The following is a 20,432-nucleotide window of genomic DNA, read 5'->3' as shown; positions in this document are numbered from 1 at the left end:
ATTAGCATATTATGCTTTTATTACTATACATTATTATAGATATACATTACCTATGAACATAGATAATAGGGTGATGAAGGTCTGGGATGGAGTAGGAACTGGGTGGAGTGGGGCAGTGGAGGGAAAAGGGACATCTGTAATACTCTCAACAATAAAGATTTTAAAAAAGAACAGAACAAAAAAGAATAGCATTTCTCTAGCAAGTTTAAAATAAAGAGTATAGAAAAAGGTGCAGAAAGCTAAAATAGTATCATAAAAATGGATAAAAAACAAAGTAATACAAACTTGTTGGAAACAACAATAAAGGATGGTTATACTCTTTGAAGGGACAAAAATGCAAAATAAATAGCTCATGAAAATAAAGGAAGTTGAAAAGAAAATAAACCTAGGCTAATTAGTAGTTAGAGAGCATTGTTAGTGACCAGCTGATCATATAGCAGTTGGTGTTAGTTGTTGCCTGAACTCCAGACCCACTTTTTCAATTGCGTACTGAAGATCTCTTTTTGGGTATGCCTTAAACGTCTCAAATTCAACAGGCCCAGATCTGAAAAAATCATCTCTGTACTTCTACCTACCACTCCAAGTCTGTTTCTTCTGTGTTTCCCTATTATGGAGTACTATAATCTTACTCATCTAGTCCCCCTATTTTAAATATTTTTATTTATTGATTTCAGAGAGAAGGGAAAGAGAGAGAGAGAGAGAGAGAGAGAGAGAGAGAGAGAGAGAGAGAGAGAGAGATCAGTGATGAGAAAAAATCATTGATAGGCTGCATTCTGCATGTCTCACACCAGGAATTGAGCCCACAACCCAGGCATGTGCCCTTGACTGGACTTGAACCTGGGACCCTTCAGTCCACAAGCCAACACTCTATCCACTGAGCCAAACCAGCTAGGGCTAACCCCCCTATTTTAGAAATGTAAACATCATCCTTGATGTTTTTTATTTTACTCCTATATCTGATCAGCCAGCAAGACTATTCTTCTCCTTGATAGTTCTCATATATAGTTATCTCTCTGTCGTAATTCTGTTAATTTAGACCCACGGCTGGCACACTTTTTCTATAAAGGGCTATATAGTAAATACTTTAGGCTTTGCAGGCCATATGGTCTTTGTCACAATCACTATAGCTTCAAAGTAGCCATAGACAATATGTAAATGAATGGATGTGGCTGTTTCCCGTAAGACTTTACTTATAGCCTAGAGGCCTGGTGCATGAAATTTGTGCAATGGGGAGAGGGTGTCCCTCAGCCCAGCCTGTGCCCTCTCCAATCTGGGACCCCACAAGGGATGTTCAACTGCTAGCAGTCAGACATCCCTCTCACAATCTGGGACTGCTGGCTCCCAACCACTTGCCTGTCTGCCTGTCTGACTGCCCCTAACCCTTTCTGCCTGCTAGCCTGATCACCCCCTAACCACTCTGCTGCCAGACTAATCAACATTTAATTGCTCCCTTGTCAACCCGATTGTCCCCAACTTCCCTCCCCTGCCAGCCTGGTTGTCCCCAACTGCCCTCCCCTGCTGGCCAGGTCCCCCCAACTGCCCTCCCCTACTGGTCTATTCCCCCTCAACTGCCCTCTCCTGCAGGCCTGGTCTCCCCCAACTGCTCTCCCCTGCAGGCCTGATCTCACCCCCACCCCCCAGATATCCTCCTCTGCCAGCCTGGTCACCCCCAACTGCCCTTCCCTGCAGGCCTGCTTGCCCCCAACTTTCCTCCACTTTCAGCTCAGTAACCCCTTACTGCCCTCCCCTGCCAGCCTGGTTGCCCCTAACTGCCCTCCCCTGCTGGCCTGGTCACCCCTAACTGCCCTTCCCTGCTGGCTTGGTCCCCCCCAACTGCCTTCCTTCCCCTGAAAGCCCAGTTACCCCCAACTGCCCTCCCTGCCAACTGGTCACTTCCAACTGCCCTTCCCTCCTGGCCTGGTTGCCCCTAACTGTCCTCCCCTGCCAGCCATCTTATGGCGGCCATCTTGTGACCACATGGGGGTGGCCATCTTGTGTAAGGGTGTAATGATCAATTTGCATATGACTTTTTTATTATGTAGGATACTGAAATTTGAATTTCATATTATATAATTCGTGAAATATTCTTCTTTTGATTTTTTTTTTTTTTTGCTATCTAACTATTTATTTATTTATTTATTTTTTATTAGAGACTGTTCTGCTTAGTAACCTATACTGGAATCTGAGGAAATGGGTCCTTTTTTTCTAAAACATTTTGAACCCTTAAAAAAGGAAAAAAAAAAATCTTCAAATATTTATTTGTAAGAATATCAGAAAATGAAGATTTTTTTGGCCACTAATATTTCTATCAGACTTATATAGCCCTCTTTTTAATCAGCCATCTTTAACTCAGGCTCCTTCTTCCCTCTGCCTGTCTTGTGTGGTTGGAGTGGGTTCGGCTTGCTGGATTTGCATCTTGTTTTATTTGGTCTCCAGTGGTTGGTTAGATCTAGATCTTTTTGAGATCCAGCCAGTTAAAACTATGGTAATAACAGGTCAAAGTGAATAAATAGAAGAGATTGATTCTCCAGAAAATACTGCCCACGGAAGACCAGCTCAGCATTTACAATAATAATGGCTAATCTGTTGTGAATGCCTTTCCCCCCCCCCCCAATAAATCTTTATTCATATTATTGCAAATGTTCCTCATTACCTCCCCCCCCATTGCTCCCCTCCACCAGGTTCCCACCCCACCCTCTGTCCTTTCCCCACCCCCCATTGTCCTCATCCATAGGTGCACAGTTTGTGTTCAGTCTCTTCCCACACACCCCCTCCACTTTTCCCCGAGAATCATCAGTTCACTCCCCTTCCATATCTCTGATTCTATTATATTCACCAGTTAATATTGTTCATCAATTTTTTTTTTAATTCCCTTGGTTTTTAGTAACGAACTATAGAAATGATCCCTGAAAGTATAGTCTTTCCCTTGGTTTTTAGATTCACTTGTTGATATTATAGTTACGTATTTGTTGTTCATAGTTTTTATATTTATTTACTTTCTCTTCCGAAAGAACCCCCTTCAGCAATTCATATAATTCTTTTGGCAGTGATGAACTCCTTTAGCTTTTTTTTTTTTTTTTTTTTTTATTTATTAATGAAGCTCTTTATCTGGCCTTTGATTCTGAGTGATAGCTTTGCTGGGTAGATTATTTTTAGGTGTAGGTTCTTGCTATTCATCACCTTGAATATTTCTTGCTATTCCCATCTGGCCTGCTTGGTTTCTGTTGAGAAATCAGCTGACAATCGTATGGGTGCTCCTTTATAGGTAACTACCTGCTTTCTCTTGCTGCTTTTAATATTCTCTCTTTGTCTTTTGCTCTTGGAATTTTAATTATGATGTGTCTTGGTGTGGTCTTCTTTGGATTCCTTTTGTTTGGAGTTCTGTGCGCCTCCTGGACTTGTAAGTCTAATTCTTTCACCAGGTGGGGAAAGTTTTCTATCGCTATTTCTTTCAGTATGTTTTCAATATCTTGCTCTCTGTCATCTTCTGGGATGACATAATTCTGATGTTGGTTCGCTTGAAGTTGTCCCAGAGGTTTCTTACATTATCTTCAATTTTCTGGATTCTCTTGTCTTCTTGCTTCTGCGGAGGAGTGTCTTCTGGCTCTTTATGTTTCAAATCTTTGACTTGATTCTTGCGATCTTCCATTCTGTTTTTAGGACTCTGTATAATATTTTTTATTTCAGACAATGTATTCTTTATTTCTTGTTGATCCCTTATTATTTCTTGTTGATCCCTTATTAGTTCTTGTTGATCCGTTTTCATATCCTCATAGGTCTTATCGACCTTTTCTAGGAAATTCTTGAAAAACCTTATAAGTGTGGTTTTGAACTCTATATCCAGTCGCTTCTTTTCCTCCATTTCTTTTGTTTGTGATCTGTTTCCTTATCTCAGCATTTTCACAGCTTCCCTGAGTTGGTAAGGTGGCTTTGTGTGCTAAGGTGTCCTATATGGTTCAGTGAGACAGCCTCCCAGTTACCTGAGATGGACAGTCTTGGTGTAGCCCTTTGTGGGCTGTGTGCGCAGTCTTGTTGTTAAGCCTTGCTTGTTGTTGGTATCACTGGGAAGCGTTGATCTCCAAGCCAATTGGCTATGAGGATCAGAAGTGTCTCCTATCTAACCATTTTAAAATATAAAACCCATTATGGGGGATTACTTTGTAAGTTATATAAATGTCTAATCGCTATATTGTATACCTGAAACTAATATAATACTGAATGTCAACTGTTTGAAAAATTTAAAAAAAAAAAAATTTAATGTAAAAGCCATCTTTAACTAGCCCTACAAAAACAAGCAGCAAACCAGATTTGGCTTACAGGCCATAGTTTGCCCAACCCCAGTTTAGACATTTTCTTTTATATGAAATACAACAGGAATCTCCTACTCTCCTAGATTACAGGGACCACATAAATGAGTCTTATGTAATATCTGTCATTCTATGAAAGCTTGATAAGTATTAATTACTTTTAGTTTGATATTAATTGATTGAAGCAATTCTTTTTTTTTTTTTTTATTTATTTATTTATTTATTTATTATCATTATTATTATTATTTTAATTTAATTTTTTTAATTAATTTATTTATTTATTTTTACATATTTTAATGATTTTTTTTGCCCCCTCCCTCCCTCCCCCATATCCCCTCCCTCCCCATAGTTTTATGTCCATTGGTTGTACTTATATGCATGTATACAAGTCCTTCGGTTGATCTGTTATCTCCCCCAGATCCTCCTCCCCTCCCCGCTGTAATTTGACAATCTGCTTGTTGCTTTACTGTCTCTATATCTATCTTTTGGTTCATCAGTTTATAATGCTCTTTATTATCCACAAATGAGTGAGGTCATGTGGTGTTTCTCTTTCATTGATTGGCTTATTTCACTCAGCATGATGTTCTCCAATTCCATCCAGGTTGCTGCAAATGATGAGAATTCCTTCTTCTTTATGGCAGCATAGTATTCCATTGTGTAGATGTACCATAGTTTTTGGATCCAATCATCTGCTGACGGGCACCTAGGCTGTTTCCAAATTCTGGCTATTGTAGATTGTGCTGCTATGAACATAGGGGTGCATATATCCTTTCTGATTGGTGTTTCTAGTTTCTTGGGATATATTCCTAGGAGTGGGATTACTGGATCAAATGGGAGTTCCATTTTCAGTTTTTTGAGGAAACTCCACACTGTTCTCCACAGTGGTTGCACCAGTCTGCATTCCCACCAGCAGTGCACGAGGGTTCCTTTTTCTCCGCAACCTCGCCAACACTTGTCGTTTGTCGATTTGTTGATGTTGGCCATTCTGACAGGTGTGAGATGGTACCGCATTGTTGTTTTGATTTGCATCTCTCGTATAATTAGTGACTTTGAGCATGTTTTCATGTGCCTTTTGGCCTTCCTTCTGTCTTCTTTTGAAAATATTCTATTTAGGTCCATTGCCCATTTCTTAATTGGATCATTCATCTTCCTTTTATTTAGTTGTATCAGCTGTCTGTAGATGTTAGAGATTAAACCTTTATCAGTGGTGTTATTTGCAAATATGTTCTCCCACACCGTGGGCTTTCTTGTTGTTTTGTTGATGGTTTCTTTTGCTGTAAAAAAGCTTTTTATTTTGATGTAGTCCCATTTGTTTATTTTCTCTTTAGCTTCCATTGCCCTAGGGGCAGTATCAGTGAAGAAGTTCTTTTGGCATACGTCTGAGATTTTGCTGCCTGAGGATGCTTCTAGTATTTTTATGGTTTCCCGTCTGATGTTTAAGTCCTGTATCCATTTTGAGTTTATTTTTGTGTATGGTGTAAGTTGGTGATCTAGTTTCATTCTTTTGCATGTGTCTACCCAATTTTCCCAACACCATTTATTGAAGAAACTGTCTTGACTCCATTGTATATTCTTTCCTCCTTTGTCAAATATTAATTGAGCATATTGATTTGGGTTGATATCTGGGTTCTCGATTCTATTCCATTGATCTATATGTCTGTTCTTGTGCCAGTACCAGGCTGTTTTGAGAACAGTGGCTTTGTAATACAGTTTGAAGTCCGGTATTGAGATCCCTCCTACTTTACCCTTCTTTCTCAGGATTGCTGTGGCTATTCGGGGTCTTTTATTGTTCCAAATGAACTGTTGGAGAGTTCTTTCTAGGTCAGTGAAATATGCCCTTGGTATTTTAATGGGGAGTGCATTGAACCTATAGATTGCTTTAGGAAGTATGGACATTTTGATGATGTTGATTCTACCAATCCATGAACATGGTATGTTCTTCCATCTCCTTACATCATCCTCTATCTCTTTTTTCAATGTCGTGTAATTTTCTGCATATAGATCCTTTACTTCCTTAGTTAAATTTATTCCTAGGTATCTTAATTTTTTTGGTGCGATGGTAAATGGAATTGCTTTTTTAGTCTCTGTTTCTGTAGTTTCACTGTTGGTGTATAGAAATGCCATGGATTTCTTGGCGTTAATTTTGTATCCTGCTACATTGCCAAATTCATTTATTAAGTCAATTAGTTTCTTAATGGAGTCTTTTGGGTTCTTTATGTACAATATCATGTCATCTGCAAATAAGGATAACTTTACTTCTTCTTTTCCAATTTGGATGCCTTTTATTTCCTCCTCTTGTCTAATTGCAATGGCTAGTACTTCCAGTACTATGTCAAACAGGAGTGGCGAAAGTGGGCATCCCTGTCTTGTTCCTGTTCTTAGAGGGAATGGTTTTAGTTTTTGCCCATTGAGTATAATGTTGGCTGTGGGTTTATCATATATAGCTTTTATTATGTTGAGGTATGATCCTTGTACTCCCACCTTGTTAAGAGTTTTTATCAGGAAAGGGTGTTGGATTTTATCGAATGTGAAGCAATTCTTTTTTAAATGTAGAGTTACTAAGAGGTCTCCTCTAGTAAGATTTTGAAAAAACAAACCATAAAGCAATATTCAACTGAAACTTCAAAACTTTTGAAAGTTATTATACTATATATTAAGTAACATGAATATTCTTATGCAAATTTAAAATTATTATTACAAAACCAGAATTTATCTCTCTTTTTGGAAATAGGTGGTATATATTATAATAAGGATTTTTCTTTTGCATTTATGATCAAGCTCAAAGTGAATGTGAGAAAAAAGTAAATGTGAGCAAAACTATGTATTCTTTACTAAAATGAGGACTTAATTTTTTTCAGGTTAAACTACAGAGCAACATATCATATCAGATGGCAGACATACATCATTTAAAGGGTAAGAAACTTAATTACATCCTATCTAATAAAAGAGAAATATGCAAATTAACCATCAATCTGCTACACTCACAAGTCACACCCATCAGCCAATCAGAACGAATATGCAAATTAATCCATCCAAGATGGCTGCAGCCAAGGAGAAAGCAGGAGGAAGGCTTGGGTTTCCCAGGTTATGGAAGAAGCCAAACTTTCCACACTCCCTGGCCAGCCTAGGCCTCCGCTTAAGGCTACAAAGTTTCAATTATAGAAGGTAAATATATCCCCTGCCGCCTGGGAGCAAGCAGAAGGCTTGGCTCTGCTCCAGGCTACAAAGTTTCAATTGTAGAAGATAAAAAATAAACCCTGATTACCAGGGCCTCTGCTTGGGTCACCACGGGACGTGGCTGGCCTGCAAACCACCACAAGCCCCTCGCCCAGGTCACCCCATGCCCCAAGGGAACCCCCATCCTGATCCAGGACACCCTTCAGGGCAAGCCAGCTGTCCCCCACCCATTCACTAGGCCTCTATCCTATCTAATAAGAGTATTATGCAGATTGACCATCATTCCAACACACTAGTGCAGATGGCTACCCCCATGTGGTCAAAGATCCTGTCCCTGTGTGGATACAAGATTGCCAGCAGGGGAGGGCAGTTGGGAGGGACCAGGCCTGCAAGGGAGGGCAGTTGGGGGTGATCAAGCCTGCAGGGGAGGGCAGTTAGGGGTGACCAGGCCAGTAGAGGAGGGAAGTTGAGGGCAAACAGGCTGGCAGGGGAGCAGTTAGGCATCAATCAGGCTGGCATGGGAGTGGTTAGGGGGTGATCAGGCTGTCAGGCAGGCAAGTGGTTGGGAGCCAGCAGTCCCAGATTGTGAGAGGGTTCAGGGTAGGCTGAGGGACACCCCCTCACCCTTGACCCCGTGCACAAATTTCGTGCACTGGGCCTCTAGTAATAAAGATAAACAAAGGTCCCTAAATGTCTAAAATCCTCAAGAATTTAGGATAATAAAATAGTTAAATGAAAATTTTTGAACGAAGTTCCTCAAATGGTAGAACATTTATTCTTTTGTCTTAAAATATGATAAAATGTTTTAATATTGCTTTATATATAATAAATGCAAGTTAAAATTTGAGGTCAGCGTCCAACCAGTGTGGTTAAGCAATTGAGCATTGGCCCAGGAACCAAGAGATCATTGGTTCAATTCCTGGTTAGGGTGCATTTAACCTAACTTGTGGGCACAAGCCCCAGTAGGGGGTGTGCAGGAGGCAGCCTGTGCAGGAGGCAGATCTATTATATTTCCATCTCATCGATGTTTCCATTTCTCTATTCTTCTCCCTTCCTCTTCTCTAAAAATCTATAAAAACATATATAAATTTATTTTAATTTGAGTGCCAGCATTTTAATCTTGTGCTGTTTTATTATAATTATAATATTGGTACATTATGTGTAGACATTATATTTTAGTCTTAATAGATGTTGCTTACACAGAGTAGACCTCTGTTCTCATTTTTAAAAATTAAGACTTTCTTAACCACTACTTTTGCTTAACTGCTAAGGCTGTTAACTAATTTTTTATTATCTAAGAACATGGCATTTCTCTAGTGACCTCTTAGTTGTGGGGTCAGATGAAGGAAAGGCTCTAAGAATATGGGTCACTTATTAGGGATAATGTTTACAAAAGAGCATCTGGCCCAGCTTTTAATTTGTTTTACAGCTCACTTCATATCATTCATTAATAACTAAAACTTTTAGCCCTAGCCCAGAAATTATGAGCTTTGAAAATAGATTTTGGTATATGTAGACCTAGCATCAGTAGCAGACCTAGAAATAAGATCTAAAGTGGTTAACACCTGAGTTGGAAGTCAAATATGATTTAAAATGGGGAAAAAACTCGAATTTTGTAACCATAACAAACATCTAAAAAATGTTATTTTTCCACCTACTTTTATTTATTTTTTATTGATCTTAGAGGAAGGGAAGGAGGGATAAAAAGAGGGAGGGAGAGAGAGAAAGAGCGAGAGAGAGATCTATTGCCCTTTGAATATGCTCTACCAGGGATCAAACCCACAACTTGGAATTGAACCCGCCACCTTTTGGTGTACGGGAAGACACTCTAACCAGCTGAGCCACACAGACCAGGGCTTCCTGCCTACTTTTATAAAGCAGGCTTAAAAGAGGTAGGTAGATATTTTTTGGTACTATTTTCACAGCTTATATGTCTACATAATGTGAAAAGATGTGTAATTTTTTAATATTTCTGATTAATGTGGAAGCCATTGTGGCTATCTTGTTTTAAAAATAAATTTTATCTGCCCATACAGGTGTTATAAAAGGCAATTAAATGGGCTACCAATTATATAATTTAACTGAATAAAGAAAATGAGCAGTATATTTAATTTTTTAAAATCCCATGACTTCTCACTAGGGCGCATTGAAGTGAGTAAACTTTATTTCTTTGATTTTTACCTTTTGTGTCTAGAGCAACTTGCTGAGCTTCGACAGGAGTTTCTTCGACAGGAAGACCAGCTTCAGGACTATCGGAAGAACAATACTTACCTTGTGAAGAGGTTAGAATATGAGAGGTAAGGTGCTACAAACATTTATGAATCTGTAATCTCTCTCCAACCAACTTTTGGACAATTCATTTTTTTTCCTTTCTGGCTTCTGTTTTTCTTCTCTTCTTTTGTTTCCTTAGGTCATTTAAATTCATTTTCTTTTGTCTTTCTATTGCCTCTCTGAAGTCTGTACTCTCTTATTTTTATACTAGAGTCCTGGTACATGAAATTTGTGCAGGGGAGAGGGAAATGGTGGTTCCCTCAACCCAGGCTGCACTTTCTCGCAATCGGGACCCCTCAGGGGATGTCGACTGCTGGTTTAGGCCCTATTGGTTTAAACAGTTGGACATCCCTCTCATAATCCAGGACTGCTGGCTCCTAATCGCTCGCCTGCCTGCCTGCCTGATTGCCCCTCACCGCTCTTTCTGCCCACCTGATTGCTACTAACCACTTTCCAGCCTGCCTGATCGCCCCTAACCACTCACTTGCCTGCCTGATCACTCTTAACCGCCTTTGCCTCCCGGATCACCCCTAACCACTCGCCTGCATGCCCGATCACACCTAACTGCTCACCTGCCTGCCTGATTGCCCCTATCTGCCTCTGCCTCAGCTTCATCCAGAAGGACATCCAAAATGATGTCCAGAAGATTGTTCGGCTGTCCAATGTAATTAGCATATTACACTTTTATTATAGATGTTTTGCACAATGAAAACATCTCTTACAAGGTATGTGTGTCTCTGCCTGTGTAAGACAGAAAATCTTGCCTGAGTTTTATTTAATTAGTTGTTTGGCAAAGACTAAAAGATTAAGATTCTGTGATTCTTTTTGAGGGGCATCTAGATGAAGACGCACTGGGAGATGTCCCCAGAATAGCTAAGGGCTGAGTGCCAGTTGTTTCTCCTGCTCTTTACTTCAGGGCCCTTGTTTACACTGCTACACTTAGTTGGAAGTGAGGTAGGGGAATTTCATAGCAGTTTCTAGCAGCCCCTCTTTAAAAACCTTTATTGTATCTGTAATCAGTTTTACAGAAAAAGGTATTTTTTAGATCTGCACACCAAAAATTAGAAAGATTTGCCATATTTTAATTTAAAGTACCATTTATTCATTTCTGACTTCTTACTCTAGGCTATCAATATGCATCTAGTTTAAGGTGACCAGATGTCCCGCTTTTGGTGGGACAGTCCTGATTTTTAACAATTTGTCCTGCATCCCGGGCATTTTAAAAAATTCCCGATTTTTGGAAAAAATGCACGACAAGCTAGGGAACGGGGGGGATAATGGGAAGGGAATATACGGCTTTCGGCAGCCATGTAGATATTTAGCCAGGATATGAGTTTTAATTATTTTTGTTAATTTTATAATGTTAAACTTTAATAATAACAAATAATTGTTGAGAACTGATTATCGAGAACTGCTTATCAAAGTTCTCATTGTTGATCAGTTGTTAGAATTCGACCACCATTGTTTGGACTTAATGAACAATGGCATTTTTTGGGATTGACAACGACGAAAACATTTTGTAACTGTCTCTCTGATACATATCGTACTGCGTGCTAGTAAGCTAGTTAAACAAGCGATGTCATTACAAATCAGCTATTCAGATAATTTAGGTAAGTAATTCATAAATATATAAATTTTCTTGAATTTAGTAGATAGTACTCATTTATATTTTATAGTGGCCGCAAAAAGTCTAGCGCTGGCCTTGAAAGTGACACGACTATACATAATTTTTTAAAAATTTATTATATTTGTAAATTGTACTTATGTTGAAATTTAAAAAATATATTACAATACTATTTTTGCGTTCTATGAAAATGTTTGTTGCTCCATATAGACCAAATTTTTAAATCAAGAAACCCCCCCCCCCCCCCCCCCCCCCCCCCCCCCCCCCCCTCCCTCCGTCAATGGTGTCCTGCTTTACCAATGTTAAAATCTGGTCACCTTAATCTATTGTAGTTACATATATGTATTTGAACTTAACAGTATTCAATAATTTTCCAAATACTACTTTCATAATATATTACCTCTAAATATACCTGCATATTTAGAGGTAATACATTATTTCAGCTTGTTAATGTACCAAAGCTTATTTAATCTCTCCCAGTTGCTGAACCATTATAATGGTTTTTCTTTTCCCACTGTTATTATTATCAACTATAAAACTCTATGCAAAAAGGTTTTTCCCCACTAATGTTATTTCACTGATATGTATTCTCAAATAGAATGTTCCTAAGATAGAATGTTTTATTGATTTTATTACTTATTTCACATATATGAAATATTGCTTTCTAACATGATTTTACTAATTTATAATCTAAATGTTACCCCATAGCTCCTTCAACATTGGCTTTTATAATTCTAATTTATTTTTGCAAGTATAGGAATAATGTAATACCATAAATACACATTTAATTTGCATTTTAATGGTGAAAGTTAACATATTTCTCTCTATTAACTGTTTGTTTCTTTTTTGCATGAACGATCTATTTGTATCCTTTGAGTACTGTGCAGTGGAAATTCACAGTCTTTATCTATTTTGTTCATTTACATTTTTTCTTGAAAATAAGTATATCTTATTTATTGATTTCTTCCATTCTTGCTCTTCTTATGGTTTAGACTGTTATTATTGTGTTAAAGTACTAACTATTGGATGAATCACTTTCTGCAACTTCTATTAACACTTGTAATTCTATTTTTTCTCACCTGTTACTATATTTTGGTCTCACAATTTTCTCCTCTTTATTGTTTTTCTCTTCTGTGATTGAAGTTGGCTTTGAAAATTGTTTTTTTAAATAAATGAAATTTTATCTTTCTAATTTCTTTTTAAATTAGCTTTATCAGTACTTTTTATCCTCTATTAAAGGTTCAAATATTTTAAGAATCTTGACTAAACTAGATTTATGTCTGCTCTTTGTCCTTCCTTACACACTCTTCTGCTAACTGAATGCCTCATCTTTGTAATTGTAAGATCTCAACTTTTAGACTTTGAGAATCCAATCCGAGATAATATAATCTAAAAAAATGATTTTGTAATTTAGTTTTCAGTGTGGACAACAAATCAAGGAATTAAGAGCACAGCATGAAGAGAATATTAAAAAGTTAGCAGACCAGTTTTTGCAGGAACAAAAGGTAAATTAAAAAAGTATACTTAAATCAACATATATTCTTGTTAAAATATTATAATTTAGAAATTAAAATATGTACTTTTGTCATAAAACATTGTATCTTTTTAAGTATTCTGGCCTGCTTAATTCTAAAAATGACTTGCAGTGGCTTATTGCTGAGTAAATTAGATATTTGCAAAAACATAACCATAACCCTTAAAACTAATTTTGAGCTAAATATCTCTTACCTGTTTTTTTAAAATCCTCACCTGAGGATATACTTATTGATATATTTTTTAAAAGAATAGTTTAATTATTTTTAGAGAGAAAAGAATGGAGAAGAGAAACATTGATGTGAGAGCATAACATCAATTGGCTGCCTCCTGCATGACCCCTACCAGGGATTGTGCCTGCATCCTGGGCATGTGTCCTGACTGGAAGTTGAACCAGCAACCCCTTGGTGCATAGGACAACACCCAACCAACTGAGTTATACCATATAGGGATAAAAATAATTTTTGCTGTTAATGTATTTCTCAGATTGTAAAGTGCAAAACATTTTACTGAAAAATCAATTACTTCCTATTTTATGCTTTTTAGAACCAGAAAAATAATCAAGAAACGTACCCCTTAATTATAAATTTATGTTATTCTGAATTTCTTTTTTTAAATATAAAAATGAAACACTAGTCAGTACTTGGATTCATATTTTAGGAGCGGAAATTTATTTTATTGACTTATCCAATTTCAGTTGACATGTACTGTATATTACAAAGGCCCTCCTAAAAATGGAGGGAATTTGTCTAAAGATTAGGACATTCATTGTTTTCCACCTTGTAATCTCATCTGACTAGCAATGGTTTGGGTAAAGTCCTGTGATTTAATGTAAAAAGAGGTTGAACAGTGAAAAATATTTATCTTGCTCTTTGGTAGCATCTTCTCTAAAGAACTAGAAGTTAAGGACACCAGATTTTCATTCTTAGCTGTTTCACTATTTTACAGCATGATATTGAGGGCATCATTTTTTCTGTATTTCATTTTTGAATCTACAAAGTGAAATAGCTGCTGCCTAACATTAAATAAAATTAAATGAGGGCTAATTAGTTTTCTGTGAAGTTAAAATTATTTTTAGAATAAAAAGTTTATTTAAAAAGCAATTAGGTGCCCCTTTGCCAAATTATCAGCATTGCACTTAGAAAACACTTTTATTTGAAGGCGAGGGAGGGAGGGCGGGTGGGCGGAAGGTAATGAACCATGGGTTATGCATGTATGTATGTTATGTATGTATGTATGTATAATCTATGGACACAGACAATAGGGTGGTGAAGGTCTGGGTTGGGGGCTGGGGGGTTGGGGTCAGACTGGAGGGGGTCAGTGGGGAGGAAATCAATGAATAAAGAAAGAAAGAGAAGAAAACACTATTATTTTCTAAGAATATTTAATATTGCCCAGCCGGTGTGGTTTAGTGGTTGAGGTCACAGTTTGATTCCTAGTCAGGGCACATGCCTGGGTTGTGGACTTCATCCCCAATAGGGGGCATGCAGAAGGCAACTTATCGATGATTCTCTCTCATCATTTACGTTTCTATCTCTCCCTCTCTCTTCTTTTCTCTAAAATCAATAAAAACATATTTTAAAAAAGAATATTTAACCCTAGCTGGTTTTCTCAGTGGTTAGAACATTGACCCACAGATTGAAGGGTTTTAGGTTCAATTCCAATCAAGGACACAGACCTCAATTGCAGGCTCAATCCCCAGCACCTCTCATTGGGGCATGTGGAGGAGGCAACTAATCAATGTGTCACATCGATGTTTCTGTCTCTCCCACTCCTTTCCACTCTTTCTAAATAATCAGTGGGAAAAATATCGTTGGGTGAGGATTAACAACAATAAAAAGTTGCAGTCATTAATAATATATCAAAGTGACATTGTTAAATATTTTAAGTGGAAAAGTGTTTTTGAAAAATAGTTTCTTGACTTTTAAATTTTGTTAATATTATTTGTTTTATTCACATCTACAAAGAAGTGGAATGCTATAAAAATAGCCTATGATGATATAACATTATAGCAAAAATACAGAGATGCAGGATGAGCCTCACTGATTTTCTCACCTTTGTCTTTCATACTGACATGTACAAAAATTTCAGTTTATCATCTCACTCATCGACTATTAAGCTCTGAGATTTGGCTATTGTTTACCAAGTTCCCAGAAGATGTGGGAGTGAGAAAGACTGTCATTTGAATTCATTCTCCACAATTCTCTAACTTTGTAACCTGAATAAGCTACTTAACTTCTTTAAGCCTCAGTTTTGTTTTTCCTCAAAATATTTATTTCTCTCTGCTAGAGGATAAATTTAAAAGGAATTTGTAAATTATGAAGCATAGTACAAATGTTCGTTGTTGATTTTATCTGCTAGGTACACTGGAATTGTCAAAATACCTCTTTTCTTTTTCTTTTTTAATTTAATAAATCTTTATTGCTCATATTATTACAATTGTTTCTCCTTTTTCCCCCCATAGCTCCTCTCCACCTGGTTCCCAACCCACCCTCTACCCTTACCGCCCATTGTCCTCATCCATAGGTGTACAATTTTAGTCCAGTCTCTTCCTGCACTCCCCCACACTCGTTTCCCCCTGATAATTATCAATCCACTCTCTTTCTTTGTCCCTGATTCTATTATTTTCACCAGTTTATTCTATTCCTCAGATTTTTCATTCACTTTATTTATTTATTTATTTATTTTTACAGAGAGGAAAAGAGAGGGATAGAGAGTTAGAAACATTGATGAGGGAGAATCATCGATCAGCTGCCTCTTGCACAATCCCTACTGGGGATGTGCCCACAACCAAGGTACATGCCCTTGACCAGAATTGAACCTGGGACCTTTCAGTCCGCAGGCCGACGCTCTATCCACTGAGCCAAACCTGTTTCAGCAATTCACTTGATTTTTAGATTCACTTGTTGATATATGTGTATTTGTTGATTATAATTTTTATCTTTATTTTTTTCTTCTTCCTCTTCTTAGAGAATACCTTTCAGCATTTAATCTAATACTGGTTTGGTGGTGGTGATCTCCTTTAGCTTTTCCTTATCTGTGAAGCTCTTTATATGCCCCTCAATTCTGAATGATAACTTTGCTGGGTAGAGTATTCTTAGTTGTAGGTTCTGGCTATTCATCACTTTGAATATTTCTTGCCACTCCTGTCTGGCCTGCATAGTTTCAGTTGAGAAATCAGCTGATAATTATATGGGTGCTCCCTTGCAGGTAACTAACTGTTTTTCTCTTGCTGCTTATAAGATTCTCTCTTTGTCTTTTGCCCTTGGCATTTTAATTATCATGTGTCTTGGTGTGGTCCTCTTTGGATTCATTTTGTTTGGGGTTCTGTGGGCTTCCTGGACTTGTAAGTCTATTTCTTTCACCAGTTGGGGAAAGTTTTCTGACATTATTTCTTCAAATAGGTTTTTAGTATCTTGCTCTCTGTCATCTTCTGGCACCCCCATAATTCTGATGTTGGTATACTTGAAGTTATCCCAGAGGCTCCTTACACTATCTTCAACTTTCTGGATTCTCTTCTCTTCTTGCTTCTCCAGAGGAGTATCCTTTGCCTCTTTGTATTACAAATCTTTGACTTGATTCTTGTGTTCCTCTAGTCTGCTGTTGGGTCTCTGTATAATATTTTTTATTTCAGTCAGTGTATGTTTAATTTCTAGTTGGTCCTTTTTCATATCCTTGAGGGTCTCATTAAATTTACTGTATCAGCCTTTTTTAGGAAATTCTTGAAAAACCTTATAACTGTGGTTTTGAACTCTACATCTAGTCTTTCATTCGGGATCTGTTTCCTTGTCTCCTTGTCTCATAATTTCCGCTGCTTCCCTGAGTTGGTAGGGTGGCTTTGTGTGTTTGGTGTCTTACATTCCCCAGTTACCTGAGGTAGATACTCTTGGTGCTCCCCTTTGTGGACTGTGTGTACAGCCTTGTTGTATTATAGTTAAGTCTTGATTGTTGTTGGTATCACTGGGAGGAATTGACCTCCAGGCCAATTGGATGTGAATATCAGTTGTGTCTATGCCAGGATACCTTCTGTATTGGAGACAGCCTTATAGGATCAGACTTGCAAAATTGCAAAAGCCTCTGAGCTCAGCTTGGATGGGGCAGAGTCTCAGTGCTGAGCTGACAGTCTTGGTTTCCTGTCAGCCCTGCCCTTGTGCATGCACCTCAAACCTCTGCCTTCCACAGATCCCCTGATTTTCCCCCTGACAGTCCAGATTCCCCCTGTAAGAGCATGAGTCCCCCAGGGGCTCACCCAGAACTGAGTTTCAGTGCTCAGTGTAGTCGGAACTGGGATTCAGTGCAGTGGAGCTTCCCACTCCTTCTGCTATGGAGAAGCTGTGGCAACCTCCTCCGCAGTCAGACCTCTTGCGTGCACTCACTCGCGCGTGACTCTAAACCCTACCCGCTGTGGCTCCTACCTCCCCCAAGTCTCCCAGACTCTGAGTCTCCGGAGGTCTTTCTCTACAGTCCAGACTCCACCCATATGAGTCTGGGTCCATGGGGTTTCGGCTGGGGTTGGAGTTCATTGCATTCGAAACTGGGGTTCAGTGCATTCGGGGCTTTCTTTCCCCTCCCACCAGGCAGGCACTCGACTGCCCTTCCTCTCTGTACACATCTCCCTACCCCAGCGTTTTGCGGCTCCCCTGATCTGTGAGCCTCTCTCCTTCTTTCTAGTTGTAGATTTCACACTCAGCCAACTTTCCTGTGGTTTTGGATGATGCCCCTTCTGTCTTTAAGTTGTTGTTTTGAAATTGTTGTGCAAGGCAGTATTTTAGGCACTTATCTAGGCCGTCATCTTGGTTTTCCCTTTTTTCTTTATTTTGAAAAATTCTTACAACTTGGCTCTTGTAATTCTAGACTTCCTATAGATTTTTAAGTGCTATTGTTTTTTTATAACATTACTTAATGATGACATTGCATAGTGCTTTAGAGTTGATCAACTATGTATAAATGCATTAAATATTAAGTGTAAGGACCTATGTGGCAACTCAAATATATCTACTTGATCTTTGTGTCTCCCAGTTTTCTACTTGAGGCAATTCAATATAAAAGAGAAAACTGGCTCACCAATAGAATCGAGTCAGGTCTAACTATATACACAAAGATTCAAATTTCCAAGGAAATGATATATTTAGGAGCAGGTTGATAGGAGCACTGACCTGTTGTATTTGTTTGCCATTACTTCTTGTGCTTTGGTGGTTAGTGCACTTGGGGGGCGGGGGGAATATGACAATGTCAGTAGCCATTTACCACACTTGGGGGCACCTGTGTGCCAATTTCCTGCTGTCTGCCATCCTGCTGGATTATAACATTTGCCTATAAAGAACCTACCCTGACCACAGCACCCAGGACAGAGCTCAACCATATGCCTTCTGCAGTCACCTACAGTGCTTGGCAAGATTCTCTTCTTGCAGAATCACTCTCTTAGCATAGCCAAAGAGAATTATCTCTGTCTAATATTTTAGGCCATTTACTACAACTAGAGACTTTAAAATGTACTGGTTCTTCTTTGACTTTGTATCAGGTATAAAAACTGAACAGAAAATAATATTATATCCCCCATTTCCAAGTATTTGAAATTTAGACCCAGGGTATATGTTTTAGAAAATGAACTGTTTCAGAACATTTAGTTAATAGTAATGTCAATGATGTAACATAGTTAACTGAAAAAATATTTACTGTTACTAAATCTTTTATCTAACAGCAAGAGGCCCACAAGTTGGAATTAAAAGATGAAAATGAATTGGGTATAAACAATCATGCAGTACCTAAAAATGTTCCAAAAGTAGGTGAGAAGGCTGAAGAGAAGAATGAAGAGCCCTCAAGCCACCATATTGCACATGGGAAAGGTATTACAGTTATTTTGTTTTGTGTTAATAGGATATTGACTTTTCTCATTTTGAGGTAACATTTTTAATCATAAAGGATGTTGTTTGATTTTAGTTCAGTTATGATTATGTGTCTGTATTGTTTCAAATTTAGATCCTTTGAGAAAAAAGCAGTAAGTTATTTTAGAATTACAACTATGTCCAAAGCAAGATATAAATATATTTGGTTAGTATAGCTTATTGCTTTAGAAACTTATTACCTTCCTTCAAGATATCTTTTGATACTTGGGCAGAACAAATCAAACCAGGTGGTGATGCAGGAATGCCTGGAATAGAGGAGAACGACCTTGCAAAAGTTGAAGACATTCCCATTGGTAAGTAAAAGTTGGTAGAGTGTTTAACTAAAGTGATCATATTATTTTTCATGTGACCCTATTCTCTTTTTGAGTAACACTTGAGAAAAGTCACAGATATCTATATGGTTTATATTTCTAGTTAATTAACCACCCATAAGTACTTGCTTTGCCTTAATAAGAATCAACCATATTTGAACCTTTCCTTTTTGACTCGAGTTATTATACATGACATTTTTGCTATATTAGAACTATTTATATTTACTAAAAGAATATATGGCTCATTTCTTTCATATTAAATGCTCCCAGATTGCTGTGATATTGGTTTGCTTTAATATGGCCTACCAATATACTTTATAGGTTTTTAAAACTCGCCTTGTCCTTTCAGTTAATTACCTCAAACTTTAAATAGGTTTTTCACATCTTTCTTTTATTTTTGTTAATCCTCATCAGAGGATATTTTTTCCATTGATTTTTAGAGAGAGTGGAAGGGAGGGTAGAAACAGAGAGAGAGGAACATTGATGTGAGAGAGACACATTGATTGGTTGCCTCCTGCACACATATAGGTTGGGGCCAAGAATCGAACCTGCAACCAAGGTACTTGCCTTTGGTCTGAATCAAATCTGCGATCCTTTGGCCTGTGGACTGAAGGGTCGCAGATTAGATTCAAGTCAAGAGCAAGTACCTTTCTAACTGAGAAAAACGGCAAGGGTGACTTTTTTTTATGGCCACTTCTGCTTAATGTGTATCTCTTTCTTCATTAATGTGTTTGTTTCTTATCTATTTCCATTTGAAGTCTGTGTCACTGCTGCTTTCCTAATCCCATTCATGTTTTTTGGTTTTTTTTTGCATGTCTGTTTTTCTTGCCATTTCTATGTTTCTTGGCTATAATAGGTTTCCCTACCTGCCGACTCCAATTTATGGTAGGAAATTGAAAGTAATAGCATGTCTGTGGTTATTCTAGTGATTACTTCTATGGTTACAACTTATTGTATGTGGCTGAAGTTGCTGAGTGTTTGAGGTCCAAATGAAATACTGGGTTTTTTATTTGTATTGTTTTGTTATCTTCTCAAATTCTTTCATGTCTATTTTCTTTTGGGTTCCTAGTCATAGTATATCCCCCTAAAATAATGGTAAGGACAAGAGCAATAACGTGAGTTTAATAATACGGAGTTAGAATGAGCATGATTTGTTTGTAAGGCAATGAAGTTATCTGGTGATTCTTCAAGTGTGGTCCTTGGATCAGTAGTATCAGCATTACCTAGGAACTTCTTAGAAATGCAAATTCTTGAAATAGAGCTCAGCAATGTGTGTTTTAACCAGCTCTCCAAGTGATTTTTG

At 37.9% G+C, this 20,432-nt stretch overlaps 1 protein-coding gene and 1 pseudogene across 5 annotated transcripts in view; one reads left to right on the top strand and one right to left on the bottom strand.

The window, feature by feature from the left end:
• GOLM2 (golgi membrane protein 2) overlaps positions 1-20,432 on the top strand; it is an 82,946-nt gene that overhangs the window by 25,021 nt on the left and 37,493 nt on the right. For all 5 annotated transcript variants that reach the window (XM_045583153.1, XM_036443724.2, XM_045583158.1 and 2 more), the window contains exons 2-6: positions 7,166-7,220; positions 9,679-9,781; positions 12,794-12,884; positions 18,614-18,758; positions 19,031-19,111. In XM_045583153.1, coding sequence (XP_045439109.1) covers positions 7,166-7,220; positions 9,679-9,781; positions 12,794-12,884; positions 18,614-18,758; positions 19,031-19,111 — 475 coding nt within the window. The remainder of the gene's footprint in view (positions 1-7,165; positions 7,221-9,678; positions 9,782-12,793; positions 12,885-18,613; positions 18,759-19,030; positions 19,112-20,432) is intronic.
• Positions 2,835-2,922, bottom strand: LOC118709722 (annotated as a pseudogene).

Source organism: Pipistrellus kuhlii, unplaced genomic scaffold, assembly GCF_014108245.1.
Source record: "Pipistrellus kuhlii isolate mPipKuh1 unplaced genomic scaffold, mPipKuh1.p scaffold_m20_p_1, whole genome shotgun sequence".
NCBI classification, from domain to species: domain Eukaryota; kingdom Metazoa; phylum Chordata; class Mammalia; order Chiroptera; family Vespertilionidae; genus Pipistrellus; species Pipistrellus kuhlii.
Note: the sequence above shows the minus strand (reverse complement) of the source record. Positions and strands in the feature narration are given on the sequence as shown.